At 45.4% G+C, this 24,857-nt stretch overlaps 1 protein-coding gene across 1 annotated transcript in view; it reads left to right on the top strand.

The window, feature by feature from the left end:
* Positions 1 to 16,949, top strand: part of LOC130887611 (chondroitin sulfate proteoglycan 4-like) — a 57,487-nt gene extending 40,538 nt beyond the window's left edge. Inside the window, exons 8-10 of the mRNA XM_057790137.1 lie at positions 693 to 862; positions 12,469 to 12,652; positions 14,205 to 16,949. Coding sequence (XP_057646120.1) covers positions 693 to 862; positions 12,469 to 12,652; positions 14,205 to 16,246 — 2,396 coding nt within the window. The 3' untranslated portion in view covers positions 16,247 to 16,949. The remainder of the gene's footprint in view (positions 1 to 692; positions 863 to 12,468; positions 12,653 to 14,204) is intronic.
* Positions 16,950 to 24,857: the final 7,908 nt, after the last annotated feature.

Here is a 24,857-nt window from a genome sequence, read left to right as displayed (position 1 = left end):
AGTTATTATTGGATAAATATTTCATTTATATGGTTATGTATTATAATAGTTATTATTTACTAATATTATTGATAAATTCAAAAGCAGTTTACAAAGGACCTACTCTGAGGGCTGCTAGGCAGAGGACGCAGGCTAAAGACCTTTCAGAGAGGTTATGTCAGAGAGGGATGAGGGAGGATTCTGTCCCAGAAGATAGCTTTGAAACCTTCAGCCTTTTCATCCCACAAGGATGATCCTTCCACATCCAGAACCCTGCCATTCACACAGCCTTTGGTATAGGCCTGGGATGTTCCTTGTGCTTGCTTACGAGCCAGCCCCCACCCTCCTAGGAACCACAGTCTTTTAGGTTCCCAGCAGCACACAATCAGATCCTTCTTTACATACCCAGGGCTAAGCCACAGAGGTCTTGGCAGGGACTCTTTGCTCGAGGGAATCAAATAGATTCCAGACCATGATAGGAGGAGAAGCTCTGAGGAGCTGTTTTTTTCCTGGGGTTCAGAGGCAATTCATGCCCCTGAGAAGATGTCCCAGGGAACACTAGCCTCCCTGCCCCATTGGTCAGTTTGGATAATAGCTAGCACTCCCATTCATAACGGTGCATTCTCCCGGCAGTTCTCACAAGTCTAGAGAGATCACGTGAGGAGCTGACCACCTTTGTGTGCTTTGTACTTATGTGAAGATTTGAACCTTAGGTTCTACGAAGCCACTTTCGTCTCAGGCCCTGAGAGCTGTGACCAACGATGACAAGGCGAGAAACAGAACCATAACGTTTACAGTTGTCAGCTCCCCTAGGTTTGGGAGGCTGCTGAAGACGAACTCTGACAACCGCACAGAGGACGTTTCCATCTTTACCCAACGTCTGGTGAGTACTGACAGCCGCATCGTGACTCTGAGATGGGCTGTCAGGGAGCTGAACAGGGAGCATCGATCACTTGTTCTCATCCTGCTAAAGCAACTAGACGTGGCCATAGCCCAGGCAACCCTTTGTTTAATTTAAAACAGGATTCTTTGTAGGCAGTGTAGCATGAGACACAGTGGTCAGAAAATACTGTGCTAATTTACACTCTGAAAGTAACAATGAAAAAAAAACTACTTGGGGCTGGGGAGATGGCTCAGCAGTTAAAAGCAAGTACTGCTCTTGAGGAAGACCCATGTTCAAATCTCACTGTCAGGTGGCTCACATTTTGTAACTCCAGCTTCAAGAGATCCAACTTCCTCTCTTTTGGGTTCTGCATGTACGTGTACTCACATGCACTGTATATACACACACACACAATTAGAAATAAACAATCAAATAGCTAGGCAGTGGTGGTGCACACTTTTAAGCCCAGTGCTCAGGAGGCAGAGTCAGGTGGATCTCTGTGAGTTTGAGGTCAGCTTCGTCTACAAAGTGAGTTCCAGAATAGCTATGGCCACACAATGAAACCCTATCTCAAAAATAAACTAAAACTACCCAATTTGGATCAACCGTCTGAGCTCTTAAGGTCCAAATGAGGAGCAGAAGGAGGGAGAACATGAGCAAGGAAATCAGGACCACGAGGCGTGCACCCACCCACTGTGACAGTGGAACTGATCTATTGGGAGCTCTCCAAGGCCAGCTGGACTGGGACTGAATAAGCATGGGTTGAAACTGGACTCTCTGAACAAGGCGGACAATGAAGGCTGATGAGAAGCCAAGGACAATGGCACTAGGTTTCGATCCTAATACATGAACTGGCTTTGTGGGAGCGTAGCCTGTTTGGATGCTCACCTTCCTGGACCTAGATAGAAGTGGGAGGACCTTGGTCTTCCTGTAGAGCAGGGAATTTGGACTGCTCTTCAGTATCGAGAGGGAGGGGGAGTGGACTAGGGGGAGGAGAAGTGGAGTGGGGATAGGGGGAGGGGAGCGGAGGGAGGGGGCAATATGTGGGAGGAGGGGGAGGGAAATGGGAAATGGGGAGCAGTTGGAAATTTTAAGTAAAAAAGAATAAAAAAAATAAAACTAATTAGCTAATTAACTAACTAAATCTTTTTTGAGGGGGGTCCTTTAAGATGAAATCCAAAGTATACATGTATGTATATTTAATATGACACTATATTTTACTTAATATCTTATAATCGTGTGTGTATATAATTTGTATTCAGGGTGTTTCGAGCATCACTGGTACTGTTACCAGACCCGTGGCTTACATATCTTCTTATTGAAATGAATAAGCACTAAAAAAATTTTCTTGCCTCCCAGCCAGGAATTGAGTGGACGAGACATGTTTGTTTATGTGTTATTTCATTTTCCAAAAGTGACATACCCAAATGTAATTCTTTAGGCGTTCCTTAGGTTTGTCATCCGTCACCCTCTTTCAGTCCTGAAATACTGGCTCTGACGATTTATTTGGCTGAAGATTTTTACTACTAATGATTTTTTTTTTAAATCTCAAATCAAGTTTAGAGGAAATAGCAAGAGCCCATAACCTTTGAGCGCTTTCCGGATGGTGTGACGAGATTGGACTTGGCGTAGGCTTTTTAGTTGTCTTTGTCTGTGTGTATTGGGGGGAGTGGATCATGGGGCTAGCGTGAGCTTCCAGTGTGACTGAAAAGAAGTCTAGTGTCTGTGCTTTGCAGATTTCTCCGGGGCACAGAACAAAAACTTAGAATGAAAACCCCATTGTGTGGGGGAATTAAGATGAGCCCAGAAGCACCAAAACATGCCCAGGGCCAGTTGGCCTTCTGAATACTAACAAGAATGATATTATTCCTATAAGAGTATATTGGCTCCAGCCTCAGTTCTTTTAGAAAGTGACTGTGGTCATTTTACATATTATTTCCAACAGTTTTTGATTGTAAATACGTGGGATTTTAGATTAAGACTGATATGATCGAGGTGTCAGTGGATTTGTAGCTGAATTAAGTAGCTTTTGCTGCAATGACAAGAAACCCGCAAGTCCCAGTGGTTTTATGATAGCAAGACCGTTCTTCTCACTTGCATCGCGTGGCAGCTGTGGATCGGCTGCGGTCTGCTTTCCTTGTCTTCTTTGTTTCAGGATCTAGCTAATGGAACAGCCTCACTTGTTCTAATCATAACGTTGACGGCAGCAAAGGGCAGCGTGATGTTGGTGATGATCTAGAATGTGCTCTAGAATGTGATTGTATTCACCTTTCATTGGTCAAAGAAGGCCTATTGATAGCAGAGCCAGTCTGGAGTCTAGGTCAGGCTCCTGCCAAACTAGCCATGGCTTTCCCCCGGGTGGTTAAGTGTGAGTAAGACAGCGATAGATGTAGAGGGCATAGCATGCTCCCCACACTTTATTTAGGTTCACTGAGGTGGACAGCATTCTTCAACCATCAGGAGAGACACACGCTAGCAATAGTGTACTACTTATACATCCTAGGGATACCTGGCACACCCAAAGGCCATATATATACAAAGTCAGAAGTACACAGAGAAAGAGAACTCAAGGGCCAATGCCTCTGTTGGATCCAGTGTTGTCCAAGTACCTTTTCCAAGGGACTGTTGGGTGTGTGACTTTAAATCAGATAGGTAGTTATTCCAGGAGACCACACTGGATTTAGAGGTGGTCATGTACCTACCTGCATGGGCCAGGTGGGGTGTGAGAATCAGCAAGGTCAGTCCCACAGGTTACATTAACCGTCCTGTAGGGAGGTGATCATCCCAGAGCGGTTACTTAAGGTGACTACCTGGATAGACCACATTGAAGAATTTGAATGAGGAGAGCTGCAAACTGGCGTCACAATGACTGAGAAAGTTCGGCTGGTATTCAAGTGGATGGGGAGGTGACCGGACATTCTAAGAGTTGCAAAAGCTAATTAGATGGTGGCTAAGGCGGATGCTTAGCTTTCTGTTCTTGGATATGTGAAAAGTCCCTTTCTGCTCCTCATATTTAAAAGGCGAGCTTCCCAGGAGGAGGCAATTTTCTGCTACACTGGAACTGGCTGGTGTTTGCCCTAATGTGCTGGAGTCATTTAATGAATGGAAATGAGGTCATCAGAGGAGAGTGACATTTGCTTCACCTCTGACCCACTTATTATTTCCTTTAGGTTCCTGGTGTTCTCTAATACATTTCCCTCGGGGATGATGAGAGGAGAGAGCTAAGAAAATAGAAGAAGTCTCATGCAGGGACCGAGCTTTCCACCCTTGGCCAGAGCACAGGCTGGAGGAACAAAGAGGCATGAGGATGGGGACCTCCGAGGCCTCTCCCATGACAGAGCAAGAGGATGTGGTGGGGGGAGAGGGCAGTGGAGAACTGTTGCAACAAGTTTAGGGGCTCACGGGGCTATCTGTGCTTGTCACTTCAAAGGCCTGGTCCTTCTTTCCTCCTCAGCCATCATAAGGGGAGTCAATAATGTGGTTTCTAAAGGAGAAGAGAGTTCAGAGAAAACTGTGGAAGGGTGAAAACCAAAATATGAACTCTGGTTCTTTCAGGGCCCTAGATTATTTTGATGTTTCAGCGTGCATATTATTTTCTGAAACACACACGCATAAACACAAACGCACAGGCACGCACGCACACACACACACACACACACACGGGCTTTCTGATACTATGACACATTGAGAAGACTCACCTTCAAGGAGAACTGGTTTTCTTTGGCTCGTGGTTGCTGAGGCTTCTGTCCATTGTCAGGTGCCACTTGGCCTCGGGGCTTCTGTGTGTGGCAAAACACCCTGGTAGGGAGCAGAAGGCAGAGAAATGCTCACTTCCTGGGAGTCAGGAAGCAAAGAAAGAGAGGAAAGGATATGAGGGCAAAGGGTGCAAAATCACTTTTAAGGGCACATCTGATCACCTGACTTACCCTTAATGGTCTCTCTATCTCTTCAAGGTTCTACCCCCACCCCCAGGAGCACCAAAGCCAGGGAACAAAAACTTTAATGCACAGGTCTTTGGGGGACATTTCATATCCAAACTATAATGTATGCTTTTATGAAAGTGAGATCAAAAAACAATAAAATGTTAAATATGTATCAAGACAGAAAGAAGCATCACCCATTAATCCAGCAAATGGTCACTAACCCGAATGCATCCCAGGGTTAGGGAGATGGCTCAGGGATAAGAGCACTTGCTGTGCCAGCATGAGGACCGGAGTTCAAATCCCTAGAACCCACATAAAAAGCTGTGTGTATAAATGAATGTTCTTGTCACTCCAGCATTGAGAGGGTAGAGCCAGTGACTTCTGGGAGGTCGTTGTCAGCAAGCCTAGGCAAATGGCAAGCTTTGGTTCAGCGAGAGACCTGTCTGAAGGCAAAATGTGGAGAGTGAGAGAGGAAGCCATGGGACATCGTCCTCTGACCTCTGTATACACAAACATGGGTTAAAGCATGTACACACTCATGTGTCTGTAACACACACACACATACACATGAATGCACACACCATATACCACACACACACATTAAACAAAACTGAAAGCATTCCAATCCTGGTTAGTTTATATGTTCAGAAATGAACGTTGTCATGTGACTTGAGAAATGAAAGAAATTCACCTTCCTGCTTTGCCCCTCCCACAAACTGCTTCCTTTTCTACATGCACTGGCTAGGCTTTGGCCCAGCCTGAAGTTACAGCCTCTGTCAAATGGTGCACTGGGCAGTTCCCAGACATTGTGTGCTACCTCACTTGGATTTACCACCTCGCAGCTTTAGAACAAATGGTGGCAACAGGCTGTGAGGGTGGAAGAGAGGACAGAGAGCATTTCTCTTGGCCTGGGGTCTGCTCAGTGGGTACAGCAATCCTTGCCTCAGGCTCTGTGTTCCATGGAGTGAGAAGCTGTCCTCCAAAGTCTTCTATGAAGACCCTGATTGCACATATGTGAGTTCACCAGGCCTCTTCAATGTGGTGGGATAAAAAAATAGTGTTCAATGATTTCAGTTATATAAAAAGTTAGAGCTGTTTAGCCCTGTGTAACGTACCAAGGGCTAATTACTACCAGACTTCCTCGACCAGCTTCCTACTCAAGTTCTAGCCAAGTGACCTGCCGAGTATTCAGTAGGGACATTGTCGGCAGTTGATGGCTGAGTGCTCCTTCAACCTTTCACTGAAAATTAATTTGTCCTTGAATCTCTACCTGCCAGGAGTATGTGGTGGAGGTTAAAGGGCCTGCATCATTTGCATCTAAGACACGGAGTTTCTTTGCTTGCAATGGATAAACAGAAATAACCATTTTTAATCAGTGCTCATGGGAAAAAAAACAGCTTATAAAAAATCTTGACTGCATTATGCTTAATATAGTTTGGCAAAATAACTGCAAGAAAATGTTTGTGATGTCATTACCCAACATGATTTTTTTAGCCCGGAATAAGGTCATGATATTTTGATCCGTGTCATATCAGCCTACTAAGATAAGCAAGTGGCTGCCTTGTTTTCCAGTGTCAAATCCTACGTGGGTAAAGCCAACCCACACAAGCTTTTAGTGAAAATCACGTGTCCTAAAGAATTAAACATAGGCATCCACAGAGAAGAAAACCATCAGACTGAAATTGCATGAAAGCTCTCTTACAAATTTTGAGAGAATCCTGTCCCTTTCCAAGAAGGCATGGACAAAGTAAGCCTCAACTTCCACAAAGCGCGCCGATGGTTTCCAAGTTGAGCTCTCGGCTAATTGAGTGATTTTCATTCCGCTGCTTGTTGGGATAATTTAGAGTCATTAAAACAGCAAAGTGTTCTGGCTTTGAGGTTTATGACAGCCGGCCTCTTTTCTTTTCCACAAAGCCAGTAATTGCATCTCAGCTATTGTGCCGTTGTGGGCAAGGTGCCATCCGTCCGTCTTGGGCTGTGCTGCTTCGGCAGCGTAGATAACAGTTTTCCAGGACAACATTTAGAAGATTACAAAGCCATTCTGGGTTGTTAATTTTGTCCAATTGCTCTTTCTTCCAAAATCTGGACGTCTTGCTTTCATAATATATACTTTGGAGAATTATAGACACATTTCCCCAAAGCTGGAAATTAATTTATTATAATTTATTGAAGAGTAGAATCAGTTAAAGTCTCATTAGGCTTTTGTCGTAGTAGGGAGCGATCAGCATTCTATCATCCATGCTCCTGCCTTCCCCAGCCTGTGTCTCCTGGGCTCACTGCTTCAGTGGCATCCAGTCTCACTTGTCATTGTCATTTTCCAGCAGCATTTTTCTTTTAGAAATTTTGTTTTGCATTATCCTTCGCTGAATTATGTGGAGAGTGTTTTTTCATATGTGGTGTTTAGTCACCAATTTATTGTTCAAACAAAACTGACTGACAGATCTTGGCCCAGTGTCTTTGAGTTGTCAAAAACACTCTGTTAAAATGACCGCCTCTTTATATCAAAAGGCAGACAGCACTCACTCGCATTTTAGTGAGGGTGGCTCATTCCATCTGCTTGTACTCAGTTCCCATGCCCGCATAGGGTGGCTTTGCTGGTCAGTTTTTGTCAACTTGACACGAAAAACTAACACCTAAAAAAGAGGGAAGTTCTGTTGAGAAAATGCCTCCATAACATCGGGCTGTAGACAGGCTATAGGCATTTTCTTGATTGATAATTGATACAGGATGGATGACTGAACCACTGTGGGTGGTGTCAGTCTTGGGCAGGTGGTCTAGGGTTGTATGCAAGCTGAGAAACCTTGGGAAGCAAGCCAGTCAGAAGTTAGGTGGAAGTTAGCTGTCTTCCTCTGCTTCATCTTATCCTTTGAGGCAGGGTTTCTTACTGAACCTGGGCTCACCAGTTGTCTAAACTAACTGGCCAGTATCTGGGATCTGCATGCCTCTGCCCCCACAACACTGGGGTTACAAACACTCCTCACCATTCCCAGCTTTTTGTGTGGATGCTGGGGGTCTGAGCTCAGATCCACATGCTGAACAAGCACTTTTTAGCCACTGAACCATCACTTCAACCCCAGTACTTCCTTTCTTTAATTTATAATTCATGATACACACAAGCTATAGGATAAGCGATTTCTCAGAATCACTGCCCATCAAGACAAGTTCTGGTCAATACTCTTTTCCTCGACCAGGCCAGACAATGAAATGGCATTTGTTTGTTCTGGTCATATTTTTCAATGGGCTCTCCCCATCACTGGGCTCTTGGAGTTTCAGAACATATTTTATGAATTTCTTTGTAGCCGATAATCTCAGTGTTCCACACTGTGAATGCAACCCTTAGATCATGGAAACAGCATGGACTCTGGAGTTGCCTAGAAGTAGGTACAAAACGAGGCTTCTCCACTCACTACTGTTTACACTTTCAGAGCCCAGTCTTACAAAGCCTCTTGGAGCTAAACAAAACTAAATGAACTTACACAAAGAACCTTGTGGAGTGCCTGCAGTCTGTAGAACTCTAAGAAAAGTTAGGTGTTTTCTGTGTTGTTAAGTCCACGTATGCGTAAGGACTATTCTGAGTTGCCTTATTGCTATCTATACAAAGTTGTAAGCACATATACTTCACAATTAAATGTTACAAAGCAGTTTCAAAGTAGATTATGTGTTCATTAAACACGTTTTGAACAAATACTTCTAAAAGAGCAACTGGAAATGAGCTTCCAAATGTGCTCTAGAAAATCTTTACCTTGTGAGACATGAGATGGGACTTTCCAACTGTTTGATATTTTACTGTAATCCAGTATGAGAAATGAGCGTAGCCTTTCACCCAAATCAGATCCCAATAGAGAATTTGATTAGTGAGAACTAGACTCTTCTCTGGAAGGACCTAGAAATGCCCAGATCTGGCATTTCGACCACTGAAATAGTAACTCACTGATAAGATGAAATACATATCTACAACTGAGGCATTCTACATTTCAATATACAAATACAGAGAACTAAAAACTGGTACTGCATACATTGGATTTAGGTCTGACCAATCCAAGTTTCTAAATCCATTAAGTGGCATCCATTTTTATATCGTTATTTCTTTTTTTTTTCCCATGGCTGAAGAGAAGCTGAAATTCAGGCAGTTGGGGGCAAAGAAAGCCCAGAAAAGGCCCGAAAAGCTCACATGTATAAGTCAGGCAGTCCGGGCTCTGGTCCCAGCTCTGCTATCAGCTAGCCTTGGATAGTCGTTACTTGTCTTGTTGCTGTGCTGACAAAATGCCTGACCAAAAAGTACCCTAAGAAAAGGGGGGTTTATTTGGACTTAGGGTTCCTGGGGAAACAATCCATCATGACGAGGAAGTCACGATGTACAGTCAGGAAGGAGAGAGAAATGAACGCTGCTGCCCAGAGCGCTGCTTCCTTTTTCTGTACCCCAGCTCAGGAAATGGCGCTACCAATATTACGGTGGGCCTCCCACCTCAGTTACCCCAATCTAGAAAATCCCTGTCAGACACTCCAGAGATTTATCTCTGTGGTGATTCTAAAGGCTATCAAATTGCAATTAAGATTAACTATCACACCATAAATTGGGGGAAGAGAGGAAGGGCAGAGTCCTCCAGACATTCGTCTTTCTAACAATTTCATCTGTAAACTCTAGCCCATCACAGAAAGCCCAGTGAAGCCTCTGGCCTTCTGAGAACAAATCTCCCTCCCTAGCGTTTGAGTATTCTTGAAGGTTTTATAGAAATCAAAGATATAAGGTAGAAATTCGATCACAGAAATCAAAGTATGCTTTACTATCTTCCTTCAAATAAAAGCTACCTATGAAGAGTTTTAAGATTTGGAACCAATGTTGGAGGAAGGAGTCATTTTCTTTGGTCGTGTAGCCAGTGGTGAGTTGCCCATGCTGCCATAAGCAACCTCCAATCCATGCTCATGCAAACAGCCTTAAGCCCAGTGGATCTCCCTCCCTCCCTCCCTCCCTCCCTCCCTCCCTCCCTCCCTCCCTCCCTCCCTCCCTCCCTCTCTCTCTCTCTCTCTCTCTCTCTCTCTCTCTCTCTCTCTCACACACACACACACACACCACACATGCCATCTCTCAAAGTAGGAGGGAGGGAGATTTGTTGAGAAAGAACAAGTTGACTAGGAGTGGAAGAGAGATGACAATAGGGTGAATATGATCAAAATACATCGTGTGTGTGTGTGTAAAACTGTCAGAAAATAAATAGAAATATTTTTGAAAGATTTGGAAGTATATACACCCATTCACAGGTGACATTGGATTACAGCCTCATTAAAAGTCTCAGAAAGGACTGAGTTGGGGATCATGGAGAGATGGAGATGAGAATTTGGAGGGTGGGGACAGACTAGCACGTCAGCACAGGAGATGGAGACCACTTCCTGTCTTCAGTGTACAACGCCTTTGTGGGTTAGTTCCTTCATCCTGCCTGTGTTGGTCATTGTGAAAGGGAATGTTGCTTCCTTCCTAATCAGACAAAAGTTATGAAATGATTGCAAAAAGCATAAAGTGTTCACATATTCTATTCCTCCATATTCCCAAAACTTTAGCGTTTAACAAGACTTATGCTCTTTTCACACATATGTCTTCTGCACACACATTTCTATAATTAAGGCAAGTTTCTTATATAGTCACAGCATAATCTTCAGATTTATAAAATTGACATTTCTTACAATGTCAATATACAATTTATATGTCATTTTAAGCTTTCCCAAATTGTTCCAATAAATGTCCTAAACAGGAAAGGGGAAATTATCCACAATATAAAACACAGCATTTAGTTGTCATGTGTTTTTAGTATCCTTTAATTTGGAGCCATCCCTTAGACTTAGTTATCAATATAGTGTCTTTTATGACCTTGTCATCAAAATAATTTATGACTTTTATTTAGTGTGTGTGTGTGTGTGTGTGTGTGTGTGTGTGTGTGTGTGTGTGTGGATGTCAGAGGACAACTTGTAGGACTTAGTTCTCTCCTTCCACCTGTGCTGTGACTCTGGGGATGGAACTCAGGTCATCAGGTTTGGTGGCAAAGTGCCCTAATCATATGAGCCATTTTGCTAGCCCAACTTTGCCAACTTAAGAGTACAGGACAGCTCTCTGCAGAATGTTCCTCAGTTTGATTATAGTCTGATATTTTACCTGATTTTTCCTTCTGATCACATTTAGAGTGTGTATCCTGGACAAGGATTCAGGTTGTGCATCCTGGGTAAGGATTCAGGTTGTGTATACTGGGTAAGGATTCAGGTTGTATATACTGGGTATGGTTCAGGTTATGCATCTTGGACAAGGATTCAGTTGTGGATTCTGGGCAGAAATACCAAGGGAGGGGTTGGTTCATCTCAGAGCTTCCTGTCTGATGCTCACCTTGTCCTGAGGTTGGGGGTGCTGTTTATATTCATCATGCCAGGCATCATCTCTCCCTGGGTTTCCAGTTTTTCCACTGTCAGTGAATGATCCTCTCTTGTGACTAGTAAGTGTCCCATAACCATGTATGTATCCTGTTTGTCATCACTCTTTGGTCAACAGTCTTAGCAACCATTTTAGGATTCTTACCCGAATTGTTATGGCTGTTCGTTACCAAGTGATAGTTTTCTCACTTCTGTTTTCTTGCTTCGTTTATTGACTGAGATTCCACATCACTGGCTTTCTGATGACTCCCTCTGTAAGATGGAAATAGCCTGTCAAATCTCAATGGATAGGAAATAAAACCCTCCTTCCCTCCTCAACCCTACGGCCCAGGTAATCAGTGGTTTATCCACATAAATATGCCATGCAGTGGAAATTCACAGTTATCCACAGTTGTTCTCAAGGCCACTTTGGTTTTGGTGACAAAATTCCTAGCCTCTGTAGGCATCTTGTTCCCACAGGTTTACCTCACACGGAATCCTCGCTTCAGTCTCTCTTCTGGGCCTTCTCCCAATACACACACACACACACACACGCACGCACGCACACACACACACACACACACACACGCACACACACACATGTACACACGAGGGGATTTGCAGATGAAAACACACCTGTGGGAAATATAAAGTGTTGGGTATGGATGTCTAAGGATTTTGACTCAGACAATACAACTGTGTGTATGTGTGTGGGTTTCTGTTTGTTGTTTGTTTGTTGTCTTTGTTTTTGCTTTTTTTTAAAAAAAAAAACGGACTGTTAGAGAAATTTGGACACTGACTGCATATTTGCTAATGTGAATTAGGGTTTTTTAAATTTTAGGTACGAAAGTGTTTTGCCTACATGTATGTCTATGTGAAGGAGTATTTACAGATGAGATTGTACAATGTCTAGGATTTGATGACAAATAGCTTGTTAGATAGCAAGTGAACAAAGCCATCCACAAAATAAGACTTGTTATATGAGCCAATAATGGCTCACATTGTCTGTCTAAGGAGGGTTCAGTTTCCCTAAGAAAGGCGTTCCAGGGTATGACCATCTCAAGTCATAGTGCTTCTTTCTCTTTGACGACTAGATCAAGGCTGAAGTAGGATCTCCTAGCTGGGAAAAAGACGTGACCATGCTTTTCATTATTTTCTTTTACACAAATACATGGACTAATTTGAGCACGAATACAGTACGCCCTAAAAAGAGCATGTCTCCCTAGTTAGAGTGTGAACTGATCCTTGTATCCCTGAAGCTGGGTGCTAACTGTTCTTCCTTCTCCCCAGGTCAGTGAAGGGCTGATATTGTACCAGCATGTGGACCTGGAGAACACAGGGTGGGCTTCAGAAGACGCCTTCACGTTCACGGCCTCCTCCCCTCCTGCGGCCCTGGGTCCGGAGGAGTTCCGAATTACCATTTCATATGAAACAAATGAGCCAGGCAGACAGAGCTGGCTGCTTGCAAATGCAGGTACTACCGCTGTTAATCCAGCTGGCTGAGAAGAAGACCATGGCCACAATTTAAAGCAAGATTTAATTAAATATGGGGCTCTGGCTAGGTTAGTGCCCAGCTTCCTGGGAAAAGGCCCTGAGTCAGGTTTTGCAAGGGCTTAAGAAGGAAAACCCGTAATTTATTACATTTCTCATCAGGTCCAACCAGGGGCAAGCATGCGTCCTGACGTATTTCCTACTTACATCCCACCCACTTGTGATCATCCAGTGCGTACGAGTCAAACAAACTTGTTAGGGGAGTGAAAACACGTGGCTTGTTACCTCCCAGAAGCAACAACCTCCAGCATTCCAGGAACTATCTATCCTTGGGCAAAGGGCTTGCGGATCAGAGGCATTTTTGTTTCATGGATCTCTATGGCACAGTAATTAAAACTTAAAATGTAACTTTGGCTATCACACCACCAAGCTATGGCCAGCCAGTGCTTTGTGTGTTGTAGTAGAGAGAAACTAATCTTTGGATCATACCGTGATATCATTCTCTTCAGCAAGACAGACCCAGGCAGCCAACGGCAGTTACTCTGCAGGCCCTCATGTGTTTCCTGACGTTAGCCAAAACGGTGAGGAGTTTGGCTGTAAAGAACGGGAGCTGTATCATGCCCGTGACTCAGAGTTGTTGATAAAAATGAAAATGATGAATGAAAAAGAATTATTAAAAAGCTGTGCCTGTCTCCATAGCAAGAGAAATTCAGCTATCAGTTAACTTAGGAAATTAATATCTGATAAGCGAGTGTGCAGGTTTTAACGCTTGCTTGCCTGACAGGTTGACTTATGGCTGTTTGCATTCATTTCTCATCAGTCTCCTCCCTGCTTTCTCCCAGTGCCCTTCCTCTGCTCAGCCATTCCCTTCTTTCCTCCGTTTCCTTCCCACCTCTGCCTTCCTGCCACATGTATGCTATCCTCTCCACTTCCCACCTCCCTGCAGGTGATCCCTTTTGTACTGTCACGACCTCCAAATGCACATGAACACACTCACACATACATGCACACACGCATAAATTTTGATTCTTCGAGTAAGAGAAAGCATGCTACGTTTGTCTTTCTGAGTTTCACTTATTTAACCTAACAAACTCATCTTCAATTACATTCATTTTCCCCAAAATGTCATGATTCCTTTCTTCCTTAAGACAGTGTAGGATTCCATGGACATATGTACCATATCTTCTTTATCGTTGACATGTTAATGGACATCTGGGCTGATCTTATGTCCTGTCTGCTCTGAATAAGGCAGCAGTAAACACAGATGTGCAGGCATCTCTGTGGAATGCTAAGAGTTCTATACACCCAAGAGTGCATAGCTGGGGTATATCATAGTTTTTTTGAGGGACCTCTGTTTGGCTTTCAAAGAGATGGGTTTACGTTTAAGTTTTATTTTTCATATGCCACTTCAGGTGCTTGCACAACCTGTGTGTTTAGAATAATCCACTGAGAGGTGTCCTTGGGAGAGAAAGCTTTGTGGTCTTCATCTGCAATGTCAGATTAAACGTCTCTTTGTTCTTTAACTGTTTCAATAGGCGCCTCTGTCAAGGAGGGAGGTGAAGTCCTCATTGACCGATCTAAATTAGATGCTTCTAACCTCTTACTTTGGCTGCCCCAGCCTCAACGTTCGTCCCATGAAATCTGGTTCCAGGTTACAGCTCTTCCTTGCCATGGGACCATTATGGTTGGAGAAAGAAACATTACCACAGGAAACCCCTACTTCTCCCAGCATACAGTTAATGCACTGGGAGTCACATATCTTCACGATGACTCTGAATCATTGGCTGATAATTTTACCTTCGCAGTTTGGCCAAACCCAAAGAGCGCAGCCACCAGCAAGCCAGAGGCTGACTTTCTGGAAGAGATGTTCAACATTACCATCACCCCCGTGAATGATCAGCCTCCAAAACTGAAGACCAAAGGGCTTCGGTTGACAGTTCTCCAGGGCAGCAGGTTGGTTGTGGGACCCGAAATCCTAAAAGTAGATGATCTAGACAGTCCTCCGAGTGAAATCCAATACATGATCATCCGTCAGCCCAACAATGGCTTTTTAGCAATGGCTCACGATCTAGACACCACAGCTCATCATTTTACACAGGCTGACATCAATAACGCTCAGGTGTGGTTCATACAAGATGGAAGCCCATCCTCTGGAGCGTTTTATTTTAGTGTGACTGATGGTGAACACCGCCCTCTCTACAAGCTCTTCCACCTGGATGTCATCCCCATCTCCATCACTCTTGTGAACCTCACAGACCTGCTTCTCCCACAAGGCCAGACCACTGTCTCCATCACCAATGCTCACCTCTCTGCCGTGACCAATGGAAGGAGCCTCCAGATCATCTACAGGATGACACAACCCCTCCAAAATGGCCACTTGCTGATCGAAGACCAGGTGGTCACCAGCTTTGGCCAGGAGGATTTGGATTCAGGAAGGCTCTCCTACCACATGACCAATCTCACAGCCTCAGGAGATCGGCTGCAGTTCTCAGTCTTTACAGCGGAAAACAACTTGACAGAACAGACTCTGGGCATCAGAGTGCGGCCTTTATTGCGGGTGACGCGGAACCTGAGAGTGGCCAACAGAATGCCTCATCGGCTGCAGAGAGGGGATCTAGATGCAACCGAGCTAGCTAACAGGGCCAATAGTGACCCCACATTTGAAGTGATACAACCTCCTACTCATGGACGACTTGTCCGAAGAGCAGCTGACAGCCCTGTGATGGAAGAGATTGCTCGGTTCACCCAGAGAGATGTCAACCGAGGTCAGCTGCTGCTTGAACCACATGCTAATCTGACAGGCACTGGTACGCTGAACGACTCCTTCACCTTCTTGCTCAGTGCAGACGGTGTACAACCAGCAACAGGTTGTCTGGCTTTTACCATAGTGCCACCAGACCCCTTACCGTTACAAACATTTACACCGGATGTGCCTTCATTCATCACTGCAGAGAGCTTCGTGGCCTCAGTTTTCTCTCAGAAAAAAATTAGGACTTCCATTTTAACACAGACAGAAACCCCAGGGAATCTGACCCAGAGCAAACGGCAGGGGACAGATACCTGGGGACAGCCCAATGGCAAAGAACCAAATGTGGATGGCAAGGTCTCCCCCACCAAGGTCACCTGGCCACATACTGCCACCAAAGTTGTTTCTGAAGGAGTCATAGGGCCCCGAGATAGCAGTTCCCCTCTGGTGGTCATCATACCCTTGGCTGCTGTGTTCCTCCTCCTGATGGTGGCTGTGGTGGCCCTGTGTGTCTGGCTGCTGAGCCAAAAGGAGGAAAAGGCTTACCCTCTCATCCAGCCCAAGACCAACCTCGAATCCCCATCCCCCAGCTGCAGAGCAGAGGGGAATAGAGCTGTTCCCACCGTCAAGGTCACTCCCCTAATAAGAAGTTCCAGCAGCCAAGCTACCAGTCTGTTCCTGCCCCCAGAGTATGAGCAGAAGGCCTCCCTGGGGACTGAGCCTGTGGAGAAATGTACTCCCTGGGAGGCATGGGTGAACCTGGATCCTGACATGGCCAAGCTCTGTCGACAAACCAACCCAGCGCTGAAACACAACCAGTACTGGGTATAAATGGGAACCCCACCCCTCTCCCACCACTCTCTCCCACTCCCTCCCTCTCATCCTTTTTCTCTCTCTCCCCCATCTCACTTTCTGTCTCCCCCATCTCTGTTACCAACTGCTTACTGTGTACAGGTATGAAATGCTGGACTGGACTATAATGGTGAACGAATGCTTATTGAATCAAGGAAGGCTGTCCTAACTAAACAAGGCTCAGTCGCTCCTGGTGTTCCACAGTGGCCCTATTTCTGGACCTGGCATTCTCAAGACATACGTTTCTGTTAAGGATTAAGCTCTTCACTAAGGTGCTATTGAGCATTTGGACCCAATGGGAAGCTGAAGCATTAACTTGGGGCTTGGAGTTAAAGAGGGAAGGTTGGTTGCTTTTCATGGAAGCGTCACTCTCTTGGTGAGTCAGCAGGAAGTACCAGTTCTGTCTCCACAGAAGATGTCATTTGTTACATCAGTGAGTTTGTTTGTGTAATGTTTATGTGTCACCTTTTCCTCTGCGGAGTCTTCTAGGGTTGGCTTCCTCATGCAAGAAATGCCTTGTTCAGGTCACGGGGCAGTCTGACCTCCTTTGAGGACAGTCATTGAATACATTGTGTTTCAGCAAGAAGCTTTGTCATTCTGATCTGGAAAGTCAAAAAATGTTATTTGAAGCCCTGAGGGGTAGAAAGGCATGTTAAAAACTTAAAAAAAAAATGATGCCTTACTGTAGCATCCTTTTGCAATAAATTGACATAATTACAAATGCGTATTTGAGTTGTCTACTTGCCCCATGGCCAACATTAATTTCTGTAACTATAAAATGAAGCTTTTAGTACTTATTTTAGAATGTCATGAGCTGCAGAATATAGTGTGCCCACAAGTGATTTAGGTTGAAGCAGGCAAATGTTTTCTGCGAAGAGTAATGTGGTAAAGATTTAAGGTTTGGGGACCACACATGGTCTCTGCCATTTGTTTTTCTTTTGTTCATCTTTCTTAAAACAAAGTTTGTTTTAAGAAAATGTAAAGAAAAAAAATTTTTCACTCTTGAATTTGGCCCCATAGACTACGCCATTTGCCAGTCTTTAGTTTAAGCAATAGAGGTGTATCAAATTATGACGGTTAGTGAGCCTTCTGGAGGTTAGCATTCCAAAGTGGGGAATTCCTCTCATTGTTATCAAAGCCAGGAGCTCTTTTGTCCCTTACTCTCTGTCGTCTTCAGGCTCCTTGTGATTGTGAGATGGCAGCCAAAGTGCCCAGAGAGTGAACATATTCCAGGTACAATCACACAACATACGGCTCCTTGTTAGACTCATTTTATTTGTATTATTTATCTTACCATAAGGAGTGTTTCTCCCCATTTTACTCTCAATGTCTTAACTAGGCAACATCCTTCCTAGCCTCCCGGCAACCACCAGGGAATGGGAATCTCATGACTGATGACCTCTCCTGAGGTCACTGATCTGCCCACTGTGGATTTAGAGAAAGATGAAGAAATCACTATTAGGGAAACAGCAATAGGACCTATTAAAATATTCTTCAGGTATTGCAATCATTAAGAAACCAAGGTACTGGTTTTTTAAATGGGCACCTGCCACGTTTTTATGTTTAATGGTTTTCTTAAAGTTGGAGCCCATGTTTCAGAGATAAGACTATCACCAGTTTTAGGACAAAAGTCCCGGGTCTGGGAGTCCCAACAGACAGAGCTGAGGCACTTGTTTCTGTACATCAGCTAAAGAGGTAAGCAAAGCTGGTGTGTGTGTGTGTGTGGGGGGGGATGGCACATTCCTGCAGTCCCAGCACTTGGGAGGTTGAGGCAGGAGGATCACTGCAGTTTTGAGGCCAACTTAGGCTACTGGCAAACTCCAGGCCAGCTTGTGTTATAATAAGAACCAAACAACAACAAAACAAGCAAACAAAAACAAAATCAGATAGCACACAGATGAGGCAGAGAAAGATCTAGTCAGCATGGTCACACTGGAAGAGTGGATTGTTGTGTGAGATTTTGATGGCATTTTGACAATAAAACTTGCTTTGCATCAGAGGGTAGAATTAGCCACCAGCTGACCAAAAGTAACCATAGAGGTTTTGGAGGACTGAGGACAGATAGAAAGACAGGAAGTAGTAAGGCAGGATTTAGAGAGGATCTCAGTCCTTTCAGATGGAGTAACAGAAGAGACAGAAGGTCACTGGTTGCTTCTCCACGGCTTCTCTGATCTTTCAGGTTCTTATTCTGATATCTGACTCCCGATTTTTTTATTGATAAAGAATAATTAGATAAATGCATCAACTGACAAAGGGGATGGGTGATACCCATCTCCAAGTCTATCTTTGTGGTTTAAACAGAAGAATTGAGGCAGATGACAAGAAGTCTGTAGTGTTGCTTGAAGTGTGGTCTGGTTGCTCTTACTTCTGCTTCTACAAGCAGATTCCAGGATGGCCTTAACGCTTGAGGGACTATCTGGTTTGCTGCTGCTGCTGCTGTCCTGGAATGTTGTGTCAGCAGAGGCCTGCTGTTCCCGGAATGCAAGGGGACTGCAGGTTTGAGGCAGCCACTGGAGACTTCGAGGCATCTTCTGAAGGGTCTGGAAATGGACATTGTAAAAAGCTGATCATATGGTCCCCCAGGCTTTCATCTCTGAGTTCAGTTGCCTGCCAGGATTACATACTGAGACCCTGTCTCGAAGATAGATCCTAGACTCTCTGTGTCTTCAGCCTTGAAGGCAAGAGAGATAGGGAAAGCATTTGGCATTTGGACAGTGTCTGAATGGTCAACATGCCTATGGGCAGAGTTAAGCAGGAATCTGACCCACCCATGGTTTTAAGATGAAGGACAGACGCAAAGTGAAGGAAGTGGGGAACATGGTGGCATCTTTACTCTTTACTACCTGTGAGCCCGAGTGAGGGGCCAGCATTTTTTAGAAAAGTGATTTCTGAGTCCCTGTTACAGAAAGATGGGGCTGTGTGAGGGGAAAGGTGTTTTCAAGGATATTGGACAATAGTTGCTGAGGGGTGTGCTTATTGCATTCAGTCAGTAGAGACCAAGGATGCTGCCGCTGCCAAACATCCACCCAATGCCTACCCTAAGCAGAGAATCCTCTGGGTCCAGTCCCAGGTGTCAGTTTGCTGAGACTGAGGAATGCCAGGGGAGCTGTCACGAAGCAGCATCTTGTCCACCCAAGGGAGGATTCGTGGTCTCATTACTAAGTCTAAGGAAAAAGTATGTTCTGAAAACAGAATGGAGGGTTGAAAACGCCATGGCGTGTTTACAACCCTGACTAATAACATGCACGGACAGTCTTTTTAAAAGTATACATCAAAACCAAAACCCAACAGCCAAATTATTTCTATTCTTTATTTGTTTAAGGAAAACATCACACCTTTTACTAACAGATAGAACACATCCAGGGGACAAAAACCACAGGGTAAAGGTGAGGTCAAAGTGTGCCTAGAGCCTGTTAGCTTCCATTAGACTTCCTATGGAAAATACTTTGGTTTCATCTTCCCTCCCAGCCCGATTTTCAGTGCTCCCTGGAAACAATTTCCCAGTCTGCAGACCAAGCCACAGCATGGCACACTTGGGCACAGAGACAACCACTTATGTCTTGGTTCCATCCTTGCCTTTTATCATTGGCCATGAAAACTAATGTTTCTCTAGCTGTTAGGCTCAGAGCCTGGGCCCTGGCAGTGCTAACAAGTGGGACTGAGCCACCTGCTCTCAATAGGCCAATTAAAGACTCAGAGTAATAGGGGAAAAAAGCAGAAAAAGTTGTATCCAGTGTGGCCATGTTGGGAAGGGAAACAAGGAGGTCCAATGACACAACCAGCCCATCTTCTAGGTCCTGACAAGAAATATAGGGCTAAACAGAAGCCAAGAGCTACCAACCAGCATCAACACCACTACCACCCCCCCCCCATTGTTTATGGTACCACTCTCTCCTGCAATGGTCTGATAGGTTGTGAGAACTAAGAAATCTCTGGGAGGGATGCTCCCCTCTAAGAGGATGCTCTCCTCTGGGAGGATGCTCCCCTTTGAGAGGGATGCTTCCCTCTGAGAGGAATACTCCCCTCTGGAAGGGATGCTCCCCTCTAGGAGGTTGCTCTCCTCTGGGAGGATGCTCCCCTTTGAGAGGGATGCTCCCCTCTGGGAGGGATGCTTCTCTCTGGGAGAATGCTCCCCTTTGACTTATGCCAGGATTTGGCCTTTTCCTTTTCCTAGCACGGGTTTCCTGGACAAATGTCCAATTGCTGGGGATATGTTGTTTAAAGGGTGGGTGGGCACAAATGTCTCCTTACTAAAGAACACTTCACTCTCCTTCCGAAAGTGCTCTCCTCCCGTGTTCCCATATTCCTCACTCATAAACTGCCCCTCCCTAGCATTTTTGTTTTAGGAAGAAGGATCCAGGATTGATTTAGATCTAACTCAGAATTGTTCTCAGCCTCCATCTCACCCAAGCACTCAGAGCCACGACACCACTTGCAGCACACACAAGGCCGAGGCTCAGGAACATCTGCATGCATTAGGTGGGCTTCTCTCCCCCTTGACCGCTCAATGCTTTCTCTTTGTCGGACGAGCCAGATGTCCTCGGCTCACCCAGCCCGTTGGCTGCTGCTTCGCTTGGGCCATAAGCTCTTTGCAGCTAGGCTTGCCAGCCTGGTCAAAAGCAGACTCTGCTCCTCAACCCTGCCTGCTAATCCTGCAATTCCAACGACAGTTTGTGTCCCCGTTGGAAAGAGACACAGAGATGCTTAGTGCAATAGTTCATGTTCTTGTTCGCAGGCGTGCCTGCTAGAGCAAGGCCGGTGTGAGATGCAGATGTCAAAGTTCATTGATTAACCAAGTAATTAATACAGGCTTTGGAAAGTTTTTTCCTTCCCTTCCAGGGGCTCTGGAGCCGTCTGGTTTGCAGATGGAGTCAATTAAAAAGAAACAATGTCTACCATTTGGTGCTGGCTCAAAGAAAGCATAAATAAAGCGTTTTTTGGCAAGGCATTGTTCAGCATTAAAAATTGAAGTTCTGGGAATGGAAAATCGGTGGAAATGGCTCCCCCCACAGGAAGATTATAACTGAATAATTTCAGCTCCATCATGATGAGTCCAATACTTCTTTAAAAGCCTGTGGGCAGTTAGTAAACACGCACTGAGGCAAAGAGCAGAACGGCTGATTTCTGCTTGACAGAAGATTCCGGGATGGGAGGGGACTGGAAGGCTTTTCCTATTTTTTTCTATCTTTTCTTTTTATCTTGCTTCTCCCCCCAGACCCCATCTCAGCTCAACCTCCCACAAATATCTTTTCCTAACAAAAGGCCATGATAGATTCTAACCATTAGGCGTCCCCTTCAAACACCCAGAAGCCTGTCCTTATAGTATGGCATTAGACGGGGTTGGAAGGTGCCCTTGTCCCCGGGTTCTTCCGGTTTCTGGAGCTGAAATGTGCACATTTGGAGGTGGTGGAAGGTGATGTCGTGTATCAGGTCGTAACCCCAAGTTCGGGAGTGGAAAAGGGTGACCCTCCTCCCTGGTCTTTTGGAAGTGCTGTTATTAAAGTGGGCTTCGGTTCTGCACAGGAGTTGTGGGGATCAAAGTCCCCTCTCTTAATAATGTAGTCCTCAATATAGCATAAGAAAAGGATATTTGTTGACCAAGAAAAAAAAATCACAGGTGAGTTTCTTAAAACATGGACTAGCAGGAAACGTAACCAGCATAGCAGAGTCCGAAGAGATACTAGAAACCGACGCATGAGCCTTTGTGTGAGAAACATGACTAACTGTGGCGGGCTGGACTCCCTTGCCAGAGGACTGGTTTCCGCCCCAAGGTTCTTCATTTTGGTTTCCACATACCCTGAATGGCCATTGCCTCTGGTGGCTGGGTGACATCCTGTGATATGTATGCCTCTGGATAAGTCAGGGCATAACAGGCAAACACAACTGAAGGTTGCCAGGCCTTCATTCTGAAGAGGCAGACCCTCATTTTCTCAGCCCAGACTTTTGCTTCATTCTTCCTGGACTGTGTTCCCGTGTGTCCATCAGTGTGGCCAGGAGTGGGGTAGAGTTACTCCTGGAAGAGAGAGGACCGCAGGATGACACCACAGTGTGCTCCTCCCGTGCTTTCTCTTCCTTGTCCCCGAGATAGCATTTTGTTCCTAAAATAGCAGCGGAGACTGCGTTTGTGTCAAAGCCCACACATGGATTCCTCTGCTCAACATGTCCCAAGGCCCCTCTTCATTTTAGGATCTTGACGTTGCTTTCTTTTCTTCCTTCCTTCCTTCCTTCTTTCCTTCCTTCCTTCCTCCCTTCCTTCCTTCCTGTTTGTTTGCTTTGTTTTTGGACATTGCTTTCTAAAATGTGTAAAGCAGGTAAGGTAGAGCTGCTCCACCCACAATCTCATCATGGGCTTTTGCCATCCTTTCCCTGCCTCCCTGTTGCCCCAGAGGCTGCTAAGATCTCCCTCAAAATATGGCTGTAGGAATGTGGATCAGTTTCCGCTTCCAAGTTGAAGAGCGAAGTCACTGCTTTGGTACCTATGTTAGCTTCCTCTCCAAGATTACATTAAGGGTCTCTGGGAAATTCAGAGCCCCTGACTCAGACCTTCATAAAGATGAATATGGCGGCAGGGAACAAGATGCACCCAAATCGGGTAGTTGAGGCACAATGAATAAACAGATTTGGTAGAGATGAGAGCAGAGCTGGTGGAGGTATGGCCTGGTGTCATGTGGACAAGCAACAACAGGGAGCTGTTGCACCCCCTCTGTCAGAGACAACAAAGGAAGGCTAGCTCCCCCAACCAAACTAGATGATCACCTGCTGGGAGCTGTGGTGTGCAGAGACAGAGGCAGCCAACTCCAGAGAGCTGGAGTGAGGGGCCTTAGGGAACTGATACTCTCATTTGCCCTCCCTTCTGGTCCCCCGCCCCCAACCCTCCCTGCCTTGGGCTTTCACTAATTGACTCAATCCAGAAGTCACTGGGCTGCTTGCTTCTGATCCTGTCCACTTCAAGCAGCCACCTGGGGAAAGTGCCAGGTGGTGAGCAGGCAGTAAGGCTGGGCATCAGGAGGTGTCTAGCACACGACCAACAGCAACTTTGTAGCGGAGGGGCCTAGCCCTCCTTCCTGCCTTTCGCTGCTTCACCCTGCGGCCTTCTCATATTCTCTTACCCCGAGCAGCTCCAGCGTCCTTTAGTGCTACACAGCGGAAGGAACAGTTTATAACTTTGTAAACCAAGAGGGACCCATTTCGGCCTGCATTTCACACTGTTTGGGAGAAAGATCTGAGCCCTTTCTCTGCCTTTCTTGGGTTTTCCTCCAGGTCTAGAAGCCCAGAGTTCATCTCACAGTCTCTCCATCAGATCCCTAGGGTCCTGTTTTTCCACAGTGGGCACTGGGGGGCAGCTCCTGATGGGCACAGAAGCCCTCCCCCCCAGTTTTTGTGTGCATATGTAATGGGGGAAAAGGTCCCACTTCGCTTTCCGGGTGAGGTTCATTTTTTCACAAAAGTGATTTCTTCTCTGAGGCTGCTATTGCCACGGCCGATTGAAAAGGAGGAAGCTGCTCTCAGAAATGTCTTCTGAGCTTTGAAATGGAGTTGGAAACATGCAGGGAGCTGGAACAGTACTTCAGCTAATCAGGGAGGGATGAGCGAGGACTGGTTTGGGCAAGCGGGAGGGAAGACAAGAGTTGGGTTGGGACGAGAACAGCAAGTTTGTAGGTTAGAAAAAAAGGGATCCTCCAAGATTTCCATATAAATACATCTCCACCTGACCTGCTCTGATGGTCAAATAAGCAGAGGTCTAGAAAAGCCGGGTGACTTTAGTGATTAGCCACAGTGTGAGATCCAGGTAGTGACAGGCTAGTTTGGAGCAGCGCTGAGCCCCAATCTCCAAGATCAAGATGACTGGAGACGGTCATTGTCATCTTTGTTTTGAGATGTTGTTCAGCGCGATGAGGAAGACATGGGCGACAAACCCTGGGCTTTCAGGTAAAGTGTTTTATGAACCATCAGTCATCAGAGCAGCTCCAGCTATGGAGATTAGAATATTCAGTCTCTCCTGGGGCTGGAGGAATAGCTCATTGGTAAAGTACTTGTTGTGTGAGCATGAGGACCCAAGTTCAATCCCCTGACCGACACAAAAACTGTGTGGTGACTCATTTGTAATCCCAGCACTTCAGAGACAGGTGGATTTCTGGGGTTTTCTGGCTGGCCAGCATAGCTTAATTGATGAGTTCTAGGCCAACGAGAGACACTGTCACAAAAACCAGGATGGACAGCACTGAGGGACAGCACCCAAGGCTGGCCTCTGGCATATAACATATGTATATACTCCCCCATAACGCATGTACACCTGCACACATGCAAATACACACACACACAAACACAAACACACTGTCATCTCAATGTAACCTTTACCTTATTTCCTTTACCTTATTATTCCTATGAATCCCATATTCTCTACCCTGTTTCATTCATGAACCATAATTTTGTTCCTAGTGAACAACCATCCTTGGGGCTTCTCTGCTAGTGAGGCAACATGCCCTACCCTGAGCAGTGTGACTTCTGGTCCTGCAGGAGAAAAGGATACAGATTTTCCCAGGAGATGTAGCGATACATTCCCCCAGAGTCCTGGAGAACACAGAGAATT

This window comes from Chionomys nivalis, chromosome 15, assembly GCF_950005125.1.
Source record: "Chionomys nivalis chromosome 15, mChiNiv1.1, whole genome shotgun sequence".
Classification (NCBI taxonomy): domain Eukaryota; kingdom Metazoa; phylum Chordata; class Mammalia; order Rodentia; family Cricetidae; genus Chionomys; species Chionomys nivalis.
The sequence above is the reverse complement of the archived record's forward strand: the minus strand, read 5'-3'. Positions and strand labels throughout refer to the sequence as shown.